The 20,482-nt window shown below is 40.9% G+C and overlaps 1 protein-coding gene across 9 annotated transcripts in view; it reads right to left on the reverse strand.

Moving 5' to 3' along the window:
• The window catches only part of caska (calcium/calmodulin-dependent serine protein kinase a), a 746,802-nt gene that overhangs the window by 574,142 nt on the left and 152,178 nt on the right, over positions 1-20,482 (reverse strand). For all 9 annotated transcript variants that reach the window (XM_072585162.1, XM_072585159.1, XM_072585161.1 and 6 more), the window contains exon 3: positions 14,228-14,333. In XM_072585162.1, the coding sequence (XP_072441263.1) occupies positions 14,228-14,333 (106 nt within the window). The remainder of the gene's footprint in view (positions 1-14,227; positions 14,334-20,482) is intronic.

A 20,482-nucleotide genomic window follows, 5' to 3' on the forward strand; every position in this document is an offset into this window, starting at 1 on the left:
AGGTCTAGGCAGCTAAGAACAGAACGGGCCCTGAAGGAATATCGGAAGAGTAGGACAAGTCTTAAACAAGGAATCAAGCGGGCTAAAATGGATCATGACATAGCCTTTGCGAGCAGAATTAAGGAGAATCCCAAATCATTTTATTCTTATACAAGAAGCAAGCGAATAACTAAAGAAAGGATTGGTCCATTAAGGGATAATGAAGGAAGGTCGAACCTGACAGGATGCGTGAGATTCTGAATGATTACTTTGCATCAGTGTTCGCTGAGAAGAGGAACATGATGAACGTTGAGACGAGAGATAGAGGTTTGATTAATCTGGATCACGTTGACATAAATAGGGAAGATGTGTTGGGTAGGTTTAGTGGTTATTAAGGTGAACAAATACCCAGGATCGGATGGGATCTATCCCAGTTTGCTGAGGGAGGCTAGAGAGGAAATAGCTAAGGCCCTGACAGTTATCTTTGTGGCATCGTTAAATACAGGAGAGGTAACAGAGGACTGGAAGGTTGCTCATGTTGTCCCCCTGTACAAGAAGGGTAGTAGGGATATTCCAGGTAAATACAGACCAGTGAGCCTGACGTTGGTGGTGGGGAAGTTGCTGGAGAGGGTACTGAGGGATAGGATCTATTTATATTTAGAAAAGAATGGGCTTATCAGTGATATGCAACACGGTTTTGTGTGGGGGAGATCGTGCCTTACCGAGTTCTTTTGAGAAAGTGACCAATTTGATAGATGAAGGAAGGGCTGTAGACGTCATATACATGGACTTTAGTAAGGTTCCCCATGGTAGACTAATGGAGAAACTGAAGTCACATGGTGTGCAGAGTGTTCTAGTTAGGTGGATAAAGAACTGGTTGAGCAACAGGGGACAAAGAGTAGTAGTTAAAGGGAGTTTCTCAAAATGGAGAAAGGTGACCAGTGGTGTTCCACAGGGGTCAGTATTGGGGCCACTGTTGTTTGTAATATATATAATTGATCTGGAAGAGTGCGCTATTGGTATGATCAGCAAGTTTGCAGATGACACGAAGATTGGTGGAGTAGCAGAAACCATAACTGACTGTCAAAGAATACAGGATGATATGGATAGTCTGGAGAGTTGAGCGGAAAAGTGGCAGATGGATTTCAATCCAGACAAATGTGAGGTGATGCATTTAGGCAAGACAAATTCTAGAGCAAATTACACAACGAACAGAAGAGCCTTGGGAAAAGTTGATGGGCAGAGAGATCTGGGAGTGCAGGTCCATTGTACCCTGAAGGTCGCTGCATAGGTGGATAGAGTGGTCAAGAAGGCATATAGTATGCTTGCCTTCATTGGACGGGGTATTAAGTATAAGAGCTGGCAAGTCATGTTAAAATTGTACAAGACATCGGTTCAGCCGCATTTAGAATACTGTGTACAGTCCTGGTTGCCACATTACCAAAAGGATGTGGACACTTTGGAGAGGGTGCAGAGAAGGTTTACGAGGATGTTGCCTGGAATGTAAGGTGTTAGCTATGAAGAGTGGTTGAGTAGGTTAGATTTGTTTTCATCAGAAAAAAGGAGATTGAGGGGGGATCTGATTGAGGTTTACGAAATCATGAAGGGTATAGACAGGGTGGATACAGACAAGCTTTTTCCCAGGGTGAAGGATTCAATAACGAGAGGTGGAAAGTTTAAGGGGGAATATACGCAGCATGTACTTCACACAGAGGGTGGTGGGTGTCTGGAACGCGTTGCCAGCAGAGGTGATAGAGACAGGCACAGTAGATTCATTTAAGATGCGTCTGGACAGATGCACGAGTAGGTGGGAAGCAGAGGGCTATAAATGCTTAGGAATTGGGCGACAGGTTTAGACAGTAGATTTGGATCGGCTCTGGCTTGGAGGGCCAAAGGGCCTGTTCCTGGGCAGTAAATTTTCTTTGCATCTCTGTGCTCCTATATAAACCGAGGGTGTAGGTCATCAAGTCCTTGATATGTTTATTCAATTAACCTTCACCAGTTCTCCTCTCATAACTGTCAGCAAAAAGGGAAAATGGGTATACTTAATTTGCTTCTCCACTTTAAACCCAATTGTCTAAATTTTCTTTTCCCCCTTTTAACCTAACCCTTACAGATGAAAGCCAAAGGGTGTTCCCAAACCTTAGTTTCTAAATTTCAATTTTTTTTCCAATCAACCAGAGCAAAATCCTTTCACATGCAATCAAAAATACAGTTTATTAACAAAATAGTCAAAATATGAAGTAATTACTTTCCTACTCCATGCACACATCCAAGAATATGGGAAATTAAAGAAGACTGGAATAGAGAGGAGATAGATTAAACATTAGAAGTACTGGTAAATTAAGTGAAATTAAAAAAGATCAGGTCACATGAGTTACAACTTCCTGGAGGTCAGTGTTGAGTCTTAGCTTCCTCATTGAGCTGGGCACAATAGATGTCCTTCTTGCAGCAAGATGTAGGCCTCTTCCCAGCCTGCAACTTGAAACAGACATGAAGTGTCCGAGGCTAGCTGCCAGCTTATCTTGGAGTCTAGCTTCTTCTCTGGAGATCAAGCAATGAATGTAGAATCCTAAAATGGAATACTTTAACCATTCAACAAGTTCTGTTCTGTATCGTGTGACAGACAGACATTTCAGATGGGCTAATAGATGGGTTATTAGGTTAACAGTATCATTTTGCCTCCCCAGAGTTTTCATTACAAAGTGATGAGGTAACTCAATGTATTAGTGCTCATTTTTGCTTAATGGATCTTCATAATTTCCTTTGTCCAGATCCAGCTGGAAGTAAATGGCTTGACTCCAAACCATTGTGTCAGCTTGGCTGGAATGTCTTTACATTGCACAGAATTCAGAAGCTTTCAGAAACATATTAATGTGATCAGCCTTGGCTATTTTGAGTGTCAAGTAAGGCTGTCCATTTTTAAAAGAAACAATGTTAACCCAAAAATATGGTAGAGAATCCTTTGGAATTTCTCTTCGTGTCCCCTGAAAATATACGTATGTAATTAACTTTATTTAAGATTCTTATTTGCGACTGGAAGATGTTACTTGCAAATTTAACTTAGAATTCAATGGTGTGATAACTATTTCTCAGTGAATTCTTTACCAAGACATTATTGACTAACCTTGCTTCATTACACAGCACTCGATCTAAGACAGCTTTATCCCTAGTTGGTTCAATAATCTAATGTTCCACAAAATGACACCAGGCTCATCTTCTACTGCCCATTTGTTAATAGGATTACTCTAGATGATGTGAAAATTAAAATCCTCTACAAACATTATACTGTCTTTGTTATAAGCTCTAATAATTTCTTGGTCAATAGAATAACTTCTGCGAGGGAGTCTATAAACTGCTTCGAGGAGTGATTTTGACTCTTGCTATTCTTAATTTCCACTCGTGCACTTCATGATCGTGAGGCTAAATCCTTTCTCGCTACTACCTGGTCTTCCTTTAAAATCCTTATCTCTTGTCTTTTGCCATTCCATCTGTCTTTCTGCAATATTGTGACCCTGGAATAATTATTTCCTGACCATAATCACTTACAAATTAAGTATATGTAATTAAGATTAGATTTAAATCATGACAAATGTTTGTATTTGTCACTATTGTATCTACCTTATTGTGCATACATTGTAAATTCTGATAAAGAAACTACAATTTCGTTTTTTATTATCTCAAAATCTCACAATGACCTTATTCATTGATGTACAGTTTGTTAAATTCTGCCTCTTTCTATTTCATTCTACTTTTCTTTTACCCACACTGATGCCTCGATCTTTGTCCTTGGAATTCTAATTGATCTTTCATTCAAAACCTACAAAAATAAATTTTAGGACAGATCAATAAAAAGAGTACTCTGGTGGTAAATGTAATTTAGGTTGAAGAAATTCTCAAAGAAACATGTGGGAAGACATATGACTTAAGAATAAGTTACTGGGAGTGAAAGCGTTGTAAGTTATAATGAAAGACCAACAGCATTTTAGGATTTATAGTTTAAGATCGAGAACACCAAAATAAGGAAATAATGACTAATGTTATAAAATAATGGTTAGCCGATTCAGAGAATTGTATGCAGCATTAAGCAGCCATTAAGGAAAAGCCATTAAAGTGAAAGACAGCATACTGTGTGGATTTATTGGGATGTCAAGGTTAGAAAGCTATTGATAAGAGACTCAACGTACAGGAAGTATTTCCACTGGAGTAATAGATGGCTAAGAGAGTTCATTCAAGGATGTTGGAGCATTCAATACTTTTCTGTTGGAAGTGGATGAAACAGGAGTGCTGCATTTTTTTAGGGAAAATAATTAACTACCTGTATTTAAAGCAAAAGATGATGAACGACCATGGAGACAGATCAAGTCAAATTTGTGGATTGTTCTGGCAAAGAGCTGAAAACACAATATGCTGAATAGACTTATTCTGTGCTATAGAATATTTCGTCTAATTGCCACAATTGTTATTTACCACTTCCTTTTGCTGGTTGTTTGACTATTGCAAACAAATGAGGCAACACGATACAATGTGAATCCTAGGCCCTCTTGCGATGCAGTGGTAGTGTTTCTATCCTGGACTGGGAGGCCTATATTGAAGTCCTACCTGCTTCAGAGGTGTATAAATAATATCATTGAATGGGCTGATTGGAACAATAGGTTAAATTTAAAAAGAAATGTGGATCTTAGGGACCCTCTTGTTGCGCAATGGTAGTGTCCCTACCCCTGGACTGAAAGACCCAGGTTCATATCCCATCAGCTCTGGAGGTGTGTAATAAAACTCTCTGTACACACTAATTAGAAAAATAGGTTAAAACAAAAGTATAATAAAGCAGACCCAAGCCTGCAGTCATCCTAGTCTGGAAATGCCCAATCTCATCTGATCTCAGAAGCTAAAGAGACTCAGGCTGAGTTAGTACTTGGATGAGAGATGACCTGGGAATACCAAGTGCAATAGGCTTTTCTACCAGCAGTGTCTGGTCACGCTGCATTAAAAAAAAATTGTGAATCTTAGGGCCCTCTTATGACACTGTGTAATGTCCCTACCCCTGGACCATGAGGCCCAGATCTAGGTTTCACCTTGTGGGAGGGGTATAATAACATCTTTGAATAGGTTGACCAGAAAAAATGGAGACAATGTAAATCTTAAAATTATTTGAAACTCTTAAAATGTAAAGTTTCATTTTTGGCAAGGATTGAAGGATTTGAGGCAGTTTCTAGTCATTTCAAATGTTCCTTTCCATTTCAAAAATATCAATTTGAAACATTCAGAGCATTAGTAGTTAAATAGTGTATTCAATATGCAAGTCAGATAACTGTGTAGAACCTTGGTCAATAGACATGCAATTATACTTGGTAAACAATGTAGTTTAAATATGATTTTACTTCTGTATCCTTCTCTTTAAAAGTCTTGAATAAAGCTTGAAGAGGTTGTAAAGAAAAAGATGTGTTCTTCCTAGCACGAAATAAGCATGCACTGAAGAATATAACCGTACAGGAAACAATGCTATACAAAAATTCATGTCTGTGAGTGGGTCATCAGCAAGTGACAGTTCATTAGAAAGGGAATGTGGGTAGATGGGGGCTAGATACAGTTTAGTAAAATAAGTAACAATTTGAATTGTAGTACCTTGGGTATGTGAAGGTCAGAAACCAGAGTTCCCACAGTAGATAGCCTGTCCGAGGGGTTCAATTCTCACACTGGCTGAGGTTACCAGGAAGGACTCTCCTTCTCAACCTCTCCCCTCACCTGAGGCATTATGGTCTTCAAATTAAATTATCACCAGTCATGTGTCTCTCTCCCTAATGATAGTGCAGTCCAATGGTCTGATAGGACAATAGCAACTTGACTTTACTCAGAATAAGACAATAAGGAGAAAGCAATCTGTGTGGATTAATGCAGCAATCTAGGGGCAACCCTAGGAAAATGTCCATTAGGACCTGGGGACTTGTCAGCTTTTAGTAATGCAAGTTTTCTAGAGTACCCTTTTCCTACTGAATGCAATTATTTTAAGTTCTTCTCTCCTTTTCACCTTCTGGCTCTCAATTATTTCTGGGACATTATTGTGTCCTCTACAGAGAAGACAGATACAAAATATCTGTTCACTACATATGTCATTTCTTTATTTTCCAATATTAATCCACCAGATTCACTTTCTACAGGAACAATGCTTACTTTACTCAGTTCCTTTATAAATACCTGTATGAAGTTACTGACTTTTAAAAACAAATATTTCTAACTAACTTTCTCTTACACTCTTAAAAAAAGTTCATAAGGAGAAATTCAAGTAAGTTCTGCGAGTCTACATAGCCTATGTGACAAAGAAAATCATGAATAGACTGGAGAGAGAGAGTGAGGGTAGAAAGAAGCTGTTCTTATTTGTGAAATGATTGAAAATGTGATGTGAGGGTAATGATTTATTGGAATTAGTAAAAGTAGCAAAACTGAAATGAGGAAGAGGTTTTTTTCAGCAAGTGGCTTAGGCCTAGAATACACAGTGCGTGTGGTGGAGGTAGGTACAATTGAAGTCTTCAAAAAGGAATTAAGCCTGTTACCTGTAAAGGAAGAATATATAGGATTAGAAGGAGGCGGCAAAGTAATGGTACTTCTTTACCACCTCCTCAAGCTTTATTCAAGACTTCATGGGCCCAATGGCTACGTTCTGTGCTGCAACAATTCTGTGATACTCTTTTTCTCAGTATTTTGAACTAGTTCCTTAATGATCTATCCTGCAGTTTACCTTCCACTTCACCTTAACCAGCTGTGTCTTCATAACCTCATAACTGTCCTTAGTTTAGATTAGATTAGATTAACTGGAGTGCGGAAACAGGCCCTTCGGCCCAACAAGTCCACACCAACCCTCCGAAGAGTAAACCACCGAGACCCATTCCCCTACATTCACCCCTGACTAATGCACCTAACACTATGGGCAATTTAGCAAGGCCAATTCACCTCACCTGTGGGAGGAAACACGAGCACCCGGAGGAAACCCATGCAGACACAGGGATGGTGTGTGCAAACGTCACGTAGACATTTGCCCAAAGTGGGAATTGAACCCAGGTCCCTGGCGCTGTGAGGCAACAGTGCTAACCACTGAGCCACCATGCCGCATTTAATACACTAGTTTTAGATTTAATCTTCTCACTCAAAGTTGGATTTTCAAATCATATTATAATCACTGCTTTCTAGCAACACCTTCCCCATGAAGTTACAAATTAATCCACCTGTCTCCAAAACTGACCTCAAGCTTCCAGCTGCCTGCCACTTTAACACACTAGCATGCTCCCTGGCTAACAGTACTGTCTCTGACATGCTAGAACTATGCCTCATTTACCACTTAACAGATTCTGCAGCCTTCAAGACAATATCAAATTCAAAGGTTTTAGGGCCTGAGCACCCTCCTCCATGCCCTTTACCCACCCACACCCTGACCTGGTCATCCTTCTTAGGGTTCGGTGCTGGGGCCACAGCTGTTCGCATTATATATTAATGATTTGGATGAGGGAACCGGGGGCATTCTAGCGAAGTTTGCCGATGATACGAAGTTAGGTGGACAGGCAGGTAGTACTGAGGAAGTGGGGAGGCTACAGAAGGATCTAGACAGGTTGGGAGAGTGGTCCAGGAAATGGCTGATGGAATTTAACATGAGCAAGTGCGAGGTCTTGCACTTTGGCAAAAAGAATAAAAGCATGGACTACTTTCTAAATGGTGAGAAAATTAATAAAGCCAAAGCACAAAGGGATCTGGGAGTGCTAGTCGAGGATTCTCTAAAGGTAAACATGCAGGTTGAGTTTGTGATTAAGAAAGCGAATGCAATGTTGTCTCTTATCTCAAGAGGGTTGGAATATAAAAGCAGAGATGTACTACTAAGACTTTATAAAGCTCTGGTTAGGCCCCATTTGGAGTACTGTGTCCAGTTTTGGTCCCCACACCTCAGGAAGGACATACTGGCACTGGAACGTGTCCAGCGGAGATTCACACGGATGATCCCTGGAATGACAGGTCTAGCATATGAGGAACGGCTGAGGATACTGGGATTGTATTCATTGGAGTTTAGAAGATTAAGGGGAGATCTAATAGAGACGTACAAAATAATACATGGCTTTGAAAAGGTGGATGCTAGGAAATTGTTTCTGTTAGGCGAGGAGACTAGGACCCGTGGGCACAGCCTTAGAATTAGAGGGGGTCATTTCAGAACAGAAACGCGGAGACATTTCTTCAGCCAGAGAGTGGTGGGCCTGTGGAATTCATTGCCACGGAGTGCAGTGGAAGCCGGGACGCTAAATGTCTTCAAGGCCGAGATTGATAGGTTCTTGTTGTCTAGAGGAATTAAGGGCTACGGGGAGAATGCTGGTAAGTGGAGCTGAAATGCGCATCAGCCATGATTGAATGGCGGAGTGGACTCGATGGGCCGAATGGCCTTACTTCCACTCCTATGTCTTATGGTCTTATGGTCTTCTCAGCATAGCAAATGTATTTTCCCCCAGATATGGTCCCCATTAGGAACTCTTCTTTCTCCCTAGTTTACTATTATCCATCTGTTATCTATCTTCCCCTCCCTCTGGGTTCTGAGTCCACGTATTGTTTATTTCTTTATCTGGAATGTTCATATTTCAAAACAACATGCAGCAAATGGAGAGTACTGCAAGTTAAAAAACCTTGAATCAGTGCAGTCAGACCATGGCACCAATGGGCAAGGGACTGCATAGGGCAGAACATGAAAGTAGAGAAATGCCACTACTTTAATTATTAAAAAATGTAGATTCTATTATTAGGAGCAAGAGACAGGTACTTCTGTAACTATCCCAGCCACAGGAAAGATGTTGTGAAATTTGAAAGGGTTCAGAAAAGACTTACAAGGATGTTGCTGGGGTTGGAGGGTTTGAGCTTTGGGAAAAGGTTGAATAGCCTGGGACTATTTTCCCTGGAGCATTGGAGGCTGAGGGGTGATCTTATTAAAGTTTATAAAACCATGAGGGCCATGAATAGAGTGAACAGCCAAGGTCTTTTCCCTTGGGGAATCCAAAACTAGAAGGCATAGGTTTAAGATGAGAGGGGAAAGATTATGAAAGGGACCTCAGGGACAACTTTTTCACGCAGAGAGTGACATCTGTGTGGAACAAACTGCCAGAGGAAGTGGAGGAGGCTGGTATAATTACAACATTTGAAAGGCATTTGGACAGGCACATGAATAACGATTTCAAAGCGATACGGGCCAAATGCTGGCAAATGGGACCAGATTAATTTTATATATGTGGTCAGCATGGATGATTTGGACGGAAGGGTCTGTTTCCATTGAGTACAGCTCTATTACTCTATCCCATCCAGTGTTTTGCCTCTTTGATGCCATAGCAAAAGGATAACGTGGAGAAAGTGCGGCACGGTGGCACAGTGGTTAGCACTGCTGCCTCACAGCGCCAGAGACCCGGGTTCATTTCCCGACTCAGGCGACTGACTGTGTGGAGTTTGCACATTTTCCCCATGTCTGTGTGGGTTTCCTCCGGGTGCTCCAGTTTCCTCCCACAGTCCAAAGATGTGCAGGTCAGGTGAACTGGCCATGCTAAATTGCCCGTAGTGTTAGGTAAAGGGGTAAATGTAAGGAAATGGGTAGGTTGCGCTTTGGCGGGTCGGTGTGGACTTGTTGGGCCGAAGGGCCTGTTTCCACACTAAGTAATTTAATCTAATCTATTCTGTACGAGGAAGGCAACCAGTACCAATGACAGAGAGGCTAAGTAGTGAAGTATTTTTGCCAGACATTTAGGAGCCAGGGAAAACCTCAAAAGATTACACCCGATACCAGTCAGTAGAAACAGAAAAAGGACTAATAACTGGCCTGTTGCAGAAGGGAGGGCAACAGACTCCTGATGCATTGGGACCAGCTCCACAGCAGAGGACACCTGCTCAAAGAGGACACATTGCATCTCATGAGGCCTCTATCCAATATCCTCAATTTGAAATTAAAATTAAATTGACAGGAGTTTTTCATCAACATATATAAAAACAAAAGAGGAAGGCAGGATGTAATGGGAACATCTATGGACTAGTCGTCCAAACCTCTGGTGTCAACGGTTCAAATTCCACCTTGGAAGATGTTGAAACTTAAATTCAATAAATATCTGGATAAAAAGCTAACAAAAGCATCCACGTAACCATTATCAATTGTCAAGAAAAATTCACCTGGTTTCCTTAGCAGAGCAGAAGCAGTTGTTCTTATATAGTGTGGTCTCCATGTGACTCCAGATCCTCAGCAGTATGGCTGATTCTTAAATTCTCTCTGAATTGGCCAGGCAAGCTACTCTGTTCAAGAATATTTCAGGATGGGCAATAAATGCTGGCTTAGCAAATGAATAAAAGTATGAAAAAGTGTCAAACAGTAGTGGAGAAAGAAGCAGTCCATGTTAACCTTTCCAAGAACTTCAATTTTGAATCACTTCAACCATGTTCCTGCATCAGACAGTACTGGAATGGCCTCTCAATATCACAAATTATAACTATTATTGTTTATGACAAAGGTACTTTTCTACATGTCTACAACCTTTCGCATGGCTAATCACATCATCTTCCTCAAAGGCTTCTCCACTATCATCAAGCTGAGTGCGAATGCATCAGATTCAATCTTCCTCTTTTCAGTCGTGGCCAGAGAATTACCTGCAATGGCTTATTTTCTTGTTCCTGCATCATTAACGCCTGTCCTCCAAGGATCTACCCTTGGTCTCTTTCTGATTCTCATTCACAGCATTTTAGCTTCCAAATGTCAAACAGAAAAGTAGTTGTCTTCAGTCGCCTCCACAAACTTCGCTTACTAGTGATGTCATCCTTCTTTCTGGAAGCTGTCTGAAGCTGAATCAGATAGTTTGAAATCTAGATATCATATTTAAGACAGAGGAAATTCTCACTATATACCCATGCTACTACTATTTGTACCTCCATTCCATCGCTTAACTCCATATATGCCTTAGCTACCTGCTGCTGGAACCATCATCCATGCATTCTGGGACCTGGCAACTTCCGCTCCCAAAATTCTTGTTTACTGTCACTGATATAACTTCGCTTATTCAAAGAATACGAAGTGATGCCTGTGCTTCCTTTAATCATCTTATTGATGACCAAGATCCGACTTTATAAGCTAGTCGATACCCTCTAATTTAACTAGCCAGCACTTTGAAAATTAGCAACATAAACTTTTTTCTGATTCAAGGTAACAACCTCAGACTCCATCGAGCTGTTAGAGGTAAGGGAAAGGGGCTTGCAATGACAAATTTTAGTCTTTAATTGTTATCACGATAGATTTAGACAAGGACAGATGGGAAGAAGTCAGAATGAAACGCAGACATGTACTGATTGGGTTAGTTGGCCAGTTTGTGTATGTGCGTCGTAAGGAAACCATTCGGGGAATGTCATCAGATTTTTGTAGAGAGTAACTCCATCTCCCAACTCCTAAAGCCTGACCAAATCTAAAAGAAAAAATTAGTAGTCACATGGGAATATTCTCCACTTTTTGGGAGGAGTGCAGCTTGACACAAATATAGGCAAGGCAACCTGCTTGAGTGGCACCCTATCCACTCCTCATCAATTCATTCCCTTCACCACAGATGCACAGTGGTAGCAGTGTGAACCATCTAGGAGATACATTACAACAGCTCACCAAGGGTCCTTCGACATTATTTACTTTACTCAGCGAGTCATGAGTTCATGGAATGCCCTGCCAGTAGCAGTGGTGGACGATCCCTCTTTATGGGCATTTAAACGGGCATTGGATAGGCATATGGAGGATTGTGGGCTAGTGTAGGTTAGGTGGGCTTGGATCAGCGCAACATCGAGGGCCAAAGGGCCTGTACTGCGCTGTATTTTTTCTATGTTTCTATGTTTCTATCATTTCGTGACCTCTACATCTAAAAAGGATAAGGGCAACAGATGCGTAGGTACATCCAAATCATAAACATCTTGACTTAGAACAATATTGCCATTTTGTCAATGTCCCTAAATCAAAATCTGCAACTTCCACTCTAACAGCACTGAGTGTACCTATAAGCGAAACCAAGCAGACACTCCAACATTGGATGAATGGATACAGTGCAACTATCACCAGAGCGGGGTGTTCTCTCACAGTGGGGGAACACTTCAGAGTCGAGGACATTTGGCATCAGATCTTCGGGTGACTGTCCTTCCAGACAGACTTCGGGATACACAACAACGCAGAGTTGCCGAGCAGAGGCTGATAGCCAAGTTCGGTACCCAGGAAGACTGTCTCAACTGGGATCCTAGGTTCATGTCACACTACAGGTGACTACCCCCCCCACCCCCCATACACTTTTATACATACATGATCACACTTTCACAAAGCCCCTCTCATACACACATACACACACACACACACACACCATTTCACAGGCATATACTCCATCACACTCACTCACGCACACAAACACTCATACATGCACAAATACTCACTCACTCTCTCCCACACATACATGCTTTCCCTTTACCTCATGCACACAAGTCAGTCTATGGGGTGAATTTGCATTTGCAGATACATTCTATTTTGTTCAAAAAGCACACAATCTGAAGGCAGTCAGTTAATGTTACATTTTATAAATTCCTACTTTGGAAATAGAACCAGTCTAACTCCAGGTACAGACAGACACTAACCTCACACGTTTAAATGCATTGGCTAAGTGGAGATGTCATTTTTTTTAATGTATACTGATAAAACCTTAAGTTTTCTCAGGGTTATGACTTGAAAGCAATTCTGCGATTTACATATTAATGAATCAAAACCTGCATCCCCACTCGAAGTGATGAAAGACTTAACAGCAATCAAGGCTTGTTCAATACATTGCATCAGTTGTAAGAGGCTTTGATCTTTTAGTATAAATTCTGTGTCCTATGATCTTGCCCCACTAGCTACCTGACAACAGAGCAGTGCTCCAAAAGCTCGTACTTCCAAATTAACCAGTTGGACTATAACCTGGTGTTACATCGTATGGACACAGACAGTCCAGAGATGTGGCTCACCACTACCTTCCTGAGGGCAATTTGAAATGGGAAGCAATGTTGGATAAGTCAGCAATGTCCATATTCTATGAAAGAATAAAACAAAATTATGACCTAATGCCTGGTCTTCTGTAACATTCTTCATTCAGTGTCTTCTACATCAAAACAGCTCAAAGTAAATCACATCTAATAAACTTATAACTGTTGCCATGTCAAAATTTCACAAAAGTCAATGAGACAAATAACATGTTAAGTTTTATTTCCATTTTCTGATCTTGATTGAGGGAGAAACGTTGACCAGGACAGATAGAAGAATTCCCTGCTATCTTTCCAAAACATTGTAGGATTGTTAACATCAATTTGGACATCAGAACACTGACTGGCTAATGGTTTAATGTTTGATGAAAAAGAAAAGAAATTCTAGTAGTAACAGCTTCCTCAATACAGTCGATTCTTCTATAACACAATGGTTATGTTTTCGTGCCATGCCATGTTATAGAAAAATCACGCTTTAGAAACAACGCTTAAAATGTTGGTGATGTAATCATATTACAGCCAACACGTTTTAAAAGTTCGGACTGTAGAAATAGCATCCCCAATTTATCAATCACGTTGACCAAACGCTCGTTATAATAGAATGACCTGCATTGCATTGGTTTGCCTTACAAAAATTATTTTCTCATGTTTAGAGTAGGTCCTGAACCAATGACAATTAAAAGTGTTGTTAGAAATTGGGATCCTTTTCGAAACTGTTTGTTTTAGTTTTCCAAAGTCAGTACTTCCTGTGTAGCACGAGACCTCCATTAATCATGTTACAGTCGTAATTGGCCCTCTACTAGCATTAAAAAAAATTTATCAGGTGCCACACTACCCTACTGTGAATGTGGAGTTGAAAAGGTAAGAAGATTTTGTTCTTCGAAGGAATTAAAACTAATCTTCAAATGGAGATGGGTAAACGTTCACGAGTAGCTGCCCATGGTCATTAACCAAGAGGGTTTAGACAGGTGATTGACACAGCATAGATAGCTAGCCTTAAGAATAAGGAATACTAAAAAGATACCGGGGAGAGATGGTTACAAGAGGATCCAGGAGAACAAGCCATGATCTTCTTGGGGGAAGATGAGAAGTTCCTCTACATTAGCCTGAGAGAAGAACAAAGACTGCTGCTACCAAAGACCAAAGAAACTACCAGAGTCAGCCACGAAAGACTTAAGATATCAGGAGCAAGACATCAGGAATGTGAAGTCAGTTCACTTACAATTCAAAAACCATATAGAGCATTCCATCCGAGCTGTATGTTTCTAGAAGTTCTACAATGTGTGGATGTTTCAGCATATGACAGATACTGGCTTCTCTTTTTAAATCTGATAAAAGAAAAAAAATATAAATTCCAATTAGAAATATGTAATATTTATGGATACATTGCACTATTGCACTGAGGAATTAGACTATAGTTTAGGAATAGAGTTTGCACTATTTTTGCAGTTACGAACAATCGGAACAAAGTATATTTCAACTGATCCCACTGGAAACATACAGGTAGAATACCTAGTATGTGCAAATCCAATAGGTCATGTGCAGTTTTGACTAATAACTGAGAAAACACAGCAATCAATATGAACATATTCTCAGAGATACACAACAAAGAACAAGACTTGCTATTGAAGAATGTGTAATTAAAGACAAACTAACATCCTGCCCAAGTGGAGAAGATGACAGCTGATGGCGAACCTTTACAAGGCAGTGTTCAAACCACAATTACATTACATTTGGTGTTAAGTTTAGTTAGCCCTTTGAAGAAAGGATATTGGAGACATGGGAAAAATATAATGCAATTATTTTTAATTATCTTGCTTGGACATGTCATGACACAACTTTGCACATTGTGACTTGAACCCAAACCTTCTAGCCCAGAGATAAGGATACACCAACGTACTACAAGAGTCCCCGTAAAGTGCAACATATAATCACAAAGATAATCCCAGTGATGCATGAATATAGGCTGAGTAATTCAATTACATAGTTTGTATTTTTAAGGCATGAGCCAGCCTCCCAAGGCTCCAATATTGTGGATAGGAAATGTGTGGTCATTTTAAACTGGAAGCACAAATCTTCCATAGAACTTTGGGAACAAAAACAATATTTCAAGGACTGTACCTGAAATAGAACAATAATAGATCTAAAGCTAGTTTTCAATTTGAATTGTCCAGAGGCTGCACTGAGGAAAATATGGATTGCAGGCAACCTAACTGGTAGATCAAGGGTCTTGGTGTACACTGTAAAAAATGTTTTGATTTGCTGCATTATAAAGATACTTTGTATTGAATATCATTTGGAGGACTTAAATTTTCAATGAATATGGAAAATTGATTTATTTCAAGTTTTCTGGAAATACCTGGATTGGTGTCTTTAAAAGAGGTCATTGAAAGTTCAATATGGATATTAGAGATTGGAGACTTTTTTTAAAAAAAATGCTTCCTGTATATCACATAACTGCCTGCCTTGTGATAGCCCATGAAAAGGATTGTTTTGAACAGTGACCAACTTGGCGATATTCTTGTTTTACCTGGTTCATTTGGAAGAAAGCTGACTAAGAAAAAACTGCCCAGCTCACGGATGAAGTGCCACTAAGCATCTAGAGAATATAGTTGGATGTTCTCTTATAGAGTCATAGAGATGTACAGCATGGAAACAGACCCTTCGGTCCAACTCATCCATGCCGACCAGATATCCCAACCCAATCTAGCCCCACCTGCCAGCACCCAGCCCATATCCCTCCAAATCCTTCCTATTTATATACCATTCCAAATGCCTCTTAAATGTTGCAATTGTACCAGCCTCCACCACATCATGTGGCAACTCATTCCATACACGTACCACCCTCTGCGTGAAAAAGTTGCCCCTTAGGTCTCTTTTATATCTTTCCCCTCTCACCCTAAACCTATGCCCTCTAGTTCTGGACTCCCCGACGCCAGGAAAAAAACTTTGTCTATTTATCCTATCTATACCCCTCATAATTTGGTAAACCTCTATAAAGGTCTCCTCTCAGCCTCCAACGCTCCAGGGAAAACAGCCCCAGCCTGTTCAGCCTCTCCCTGTAGCTCAGGTCCTCCAACCTTGGCCACATCCTTGTAAATCTTTTCTGAACCCTTTCAAGTTTCACAACATCTTTCTGATAGGAAAGAGAACAGAACTGCACACAATATTCCAACAGTGGCCTAACCAATGTCCTGTACAGCCGCAACATGACCTCCCAACTCCTGTACTCAATACTCTGACCAATAAAGAAAAGCATACCAAACGCCGCCTTCACTATCCTATCTACTTGCGATTCCACTTTCAAGGAGCTATGAACCTGCACTCCAAGGTCTCTTTGTTCAGCAACACTCCCTAGGACCTTACCATTATGTGTATAAACCTTGCTAAGATTTGCTTTCCCAAAGTGCAGCACCTCGCAATTATCTGAATTAAACTCCATCTGCCACTTCTCAGCCCATTGGCCCATCTGGTCCAGATCCTGCTGTGATCTGGAGGTAACCCTCTTCGCTGTCCACTACACCTCCCATTTTGGTCTTCTGCAAACTTACTAACTGTACCTCTTATGCTCGCATCCAAATCATTTATGTAAATGACAAAAAGTAGAAGGCCCAGCACCGATCCTTGTGGCACTCCAGTGGTCACAGGCCTCCAATCTGAAAAACAACCCTCCACCACCACCCTCTGTCTTCTACCTTTGAGCCAGTTCTGTATCCAAATGCTCTTGTTGAAGATTATCACTGCTTGACACTTAAAATTATATACCAGTCCATAGCCCCATTCATCAAGAAACTACACAGTATGTAACAGCAAAGCACAGAAAAGCAATTGTTATGGGAAACTCCATTGTTGGGAAAAGAGGCAGATAACTTTAAAACTGTTAATGAGAATTCTGCATATTATGCTCATTTTCTGTTGCAAGGGTCAAGTACATCATGGACAGGATACAGAATATTCTGCAGAGCTATCAGTTTGGCATACATTAGTAGCAATTACAGAGGTAGACACTAAGGTCTTAAAGTTAGGTTTTTAGAAGCTTAGAGCATAGTTAAAAGATAGGACCTTAAAGGTAGGAATCTCTGTAATACTCCCAATGCCCAGCAATAGCAGGAGTCGAAATAAGATAATAAGTTTCAATGTGTGACATATCTGAATGGTATTAGATTGGGAAAGAGGTAGTGCAATCAGATCTGGATGGCCTGGTGCATCAATCACAAAGTAAGCATACAAGTGCAGCAGGGTAGTAAAGACAAATGGTATTCTGGCCTTCATAGCAAGTACAGGAGCAGAGATAACTTGCTACAACGATACAGGATATTGGTAAGACCACTCCTGAAGAATTGTGTGCAGTTTTGATCTCCTTATCTGAAGGAGGACGTTCTTGCTGTTGGTTAAGGGGAAAGTCATCATAGCCCTAATGGACTATAATGCCACTCTCTCATTAAAGAGTGATGAACTGTTAGTGGTTGAACCTGAAGCTCACCATGCCCCTGTTGAAGGGGACAGTTTTTCATGGTAACCTCAGCCAGTGCGGGAATTGAACCAAAGCGTTAGCTTTACCCAGTTGTAAACAAGTTGTCCAGCCAACTGAACCAACACCCTAATTTGGCCACTGAAGGAGTGTAAAGCAGATGCACCAGGCTGATTTTTTGGAATGATCCGGGATTAGTTAGGACTAGAATTCACTAGAATTTAGAAGAATGAAATGGGATCTCATTAAAAGTTATAAAATACTTACAGCATTAAACAGGGTAGATGCTGGAAGGATGTTCTCGAGGACTGGGAGCCCAGAGTTGGGGGCACAGTATGAGGAAAAGGTGTAGGCCTTTTACTTCATAGATGAGGAGGAATTTCTTCACCCAAAGTATGTGGAATTCTCTGCCACAGGAAACTGTTGAGGCCAAACATTGAAGACGTTCAAGAAAGATGTAGATGTAGTTCTTAGGGCTAAAGGGATTAAAGAATATGGAGAGCAAGACGGAACGGGGTAATGAGTTGGATGATCAGCCATTATTAAATTGAATGGCCGAGCAGGTTTGAAGGGCCAAATGGCCTATTCCTGCTCCTATATTCTATGTTTAAGTGTTTCTTTGCTAAAAGATGTTGCAAGAGGGAGGGCTCAAGATCTTGGGGCAATAGGACCAACTCTGGGATTAAAGGCACCTATCCAAAAGAGACAGCTTACAACTCAGGAGGATGGGACAAATCATTGCAGGAAGATGTATGACCATTACTCGGGAGGATTTACATCAAATTGTAAGGAATAGAGCACCATCGTTTAGGCATAGAAGAATACATTGTATAACATGAAATTCACAGATAGGACTTGGCACAAATGCCTATAAGATTACTCTTAGATTTTGTAATTAAAATTTTAAATGTGGGCTAAGTAAAAGAATGCCTGGTCAAACAATGGCAAACTGGCCTGGGTGATTACAGATCATTGGGAGACATGTGTTTGCTTACTGAATCCATGATGTGAGCAATCAAAAATTGAATATTGGTCTTTATAATTATCTCTGGAGGACTTGGTCTGTCTGAGCATTTATTATTCATGGAATGATCGAGATCAGAAGTGGTTTCATGACCACCAAATAGTCAAGGGAATGTTTTAAAATGTCCATATATCTTCCAGATGAAAGAAGGTTCAAAGTTAAAGTGAAATAATTAGCATTTCTATCTCCAGGCAGACTTGCATGGCAATGCGACATGCACAATGTGCTGAGATAGGAAAGTCCTTTTTAAGACCATAAGAATAGGAGCAGAATTAGGCCAATCAGCTCATCGAGTCTGCTCCATCATTCAATCACGGCTGACAAGTTTCGCATCCCAATTCTCCTGCTTTCTCCCCATAACCATAGATCTCCGAGATACTCAAGAAGCTATTTATCTCAGTGCTAAATATAGTCAATGACCTGGCCTCCATAGCCTTCTGTGGCAATGAATTCCATAGAGTCACCACTCTATGGCTGCAGAAACATTTCCTCATCTCCATTCTAAAAAGGTCTTCCCTTTACTAGAAGGCTATGCCCTTGAGTCCTAGTCTCTCCTACCAATGGAAACATCTTCCCAACATCTACTCTGTCTAGGACCATTCAGTATGTTTCAATTGGATCTCCCCCCCACCCTTCGAAACTCCATAGAGTATAAACCCAGGGTCCTCAAACGTTTCTCACACATTAAGCTTTTCATTCTTGCAATCATTCTCATGAATCTCCTCTGAAGGTGCTCCAGAACCAGTACATCCTTCTTGAGAAATGGGTCCAAAACTGTACGAAATACCGCAATTGTGATCTGACCAGAGCTTTATAGAGCCTAAGAAGTACATAGCTGCTTTTATATTCAAATCCTCTCAAAATAAATGCCATCATTGCATTTGTCTTCCTAACTACTGACTCAACTTGCAAGTTTACCTGAAGAGAATCCTGGACTAGGACTCCCAAGTCTCTTTGCACTTCAGACTTTCTCCCCATTCAGAAAATAGTCCATGCCTCTATTCTTCCTACCAAAGTGTTTGACCTCACACATTCCTAAGTTGTACTTCATCTGCCATTTCTTTGCCCACTCTCCTAACCTGTTCAAATCCTTCTGGAGGCTCCCCGCCTCCTCAATGCTGCCCATCCCTCTAACTATCTTTGCACCATCTGCAAACTTAGCCAGAATGCCCTCAGTTCCTTCATCCAAAGCATTAATGTAAAAAGTGAAAAATTGTGGTCCCAACACTGAGCCTCACAGATCATCACTTGTCATCAAGCTGCCATCCTGAGAAAGACCCTTTTACCCCCACTCTTTGGTTTTTGCCAGACAGCCAGGCTTCTATCCATGCTAGCACCTTGCCTCTGACACCATGGGCCCTTTCCTTACTCTGTATCCTCCTTGTCAAAGAACTTCTTGAAGTCCAGGTAGATAACATCCTTTGGCTCTCCTTGGTCTAACCTGTTCATTACTTAGAGTCATAGAGATGTACAGCACAAAAACAGACCCTTCAGTCCAACTCGTCCATGCCGACCAGATATCCCAAATCAATCTCGTCCCACCTGCCAGCACCTGGCCCATATCCCTCCAAACGTTTCCCATCCAGATGTCTTTTAAATGTTGCAAATGTACTAGCCTCCACCACTTCCTCTGGTAGCTCATTCCATACACGCACCACCCTCTGCGTGAAGAAGTTGCCCCTTTGGCCTCTCTTATTCTTCCTCAAAGAATTTTAACAGATTTGTTAGGCATGACCTTCTTTTGATGAAATCATGCTGAAACTTTGCCCTATTTTACCATACATTTCCAAGTATTCAAAAATCTCACCCTTCACAATGGATTCTAGGATCTTACCTATGACCGAGGTTAGGCTAATCAGTGTGTAATTTCTAGTCTTTGTCTTTCTTACTTTTTAAAGAGGGGTGTCACGTTAGTGATTTTCCAGTTCTCCTGGGACGCTCCCGGATTCTAGCAATTCCTGAAAGATCACCACTAACACCTC

The sequence above is a fragment of the Chiloscyllium punctatum genome, chromosome 15 (genome assembly GCF_047496795.1).
Source record: "Chiloscyllium punctatum isolate Juve2018m chromosome 15, sChiPun1.3, whole genome shotgun sequence".
NCBI lineage: Eukaryota > Metazoa > Chordata > Chondrichthyes > Orectolobiformes > Hemiscylliidae > Chiloscyllium > Chiloscyllium punctatum.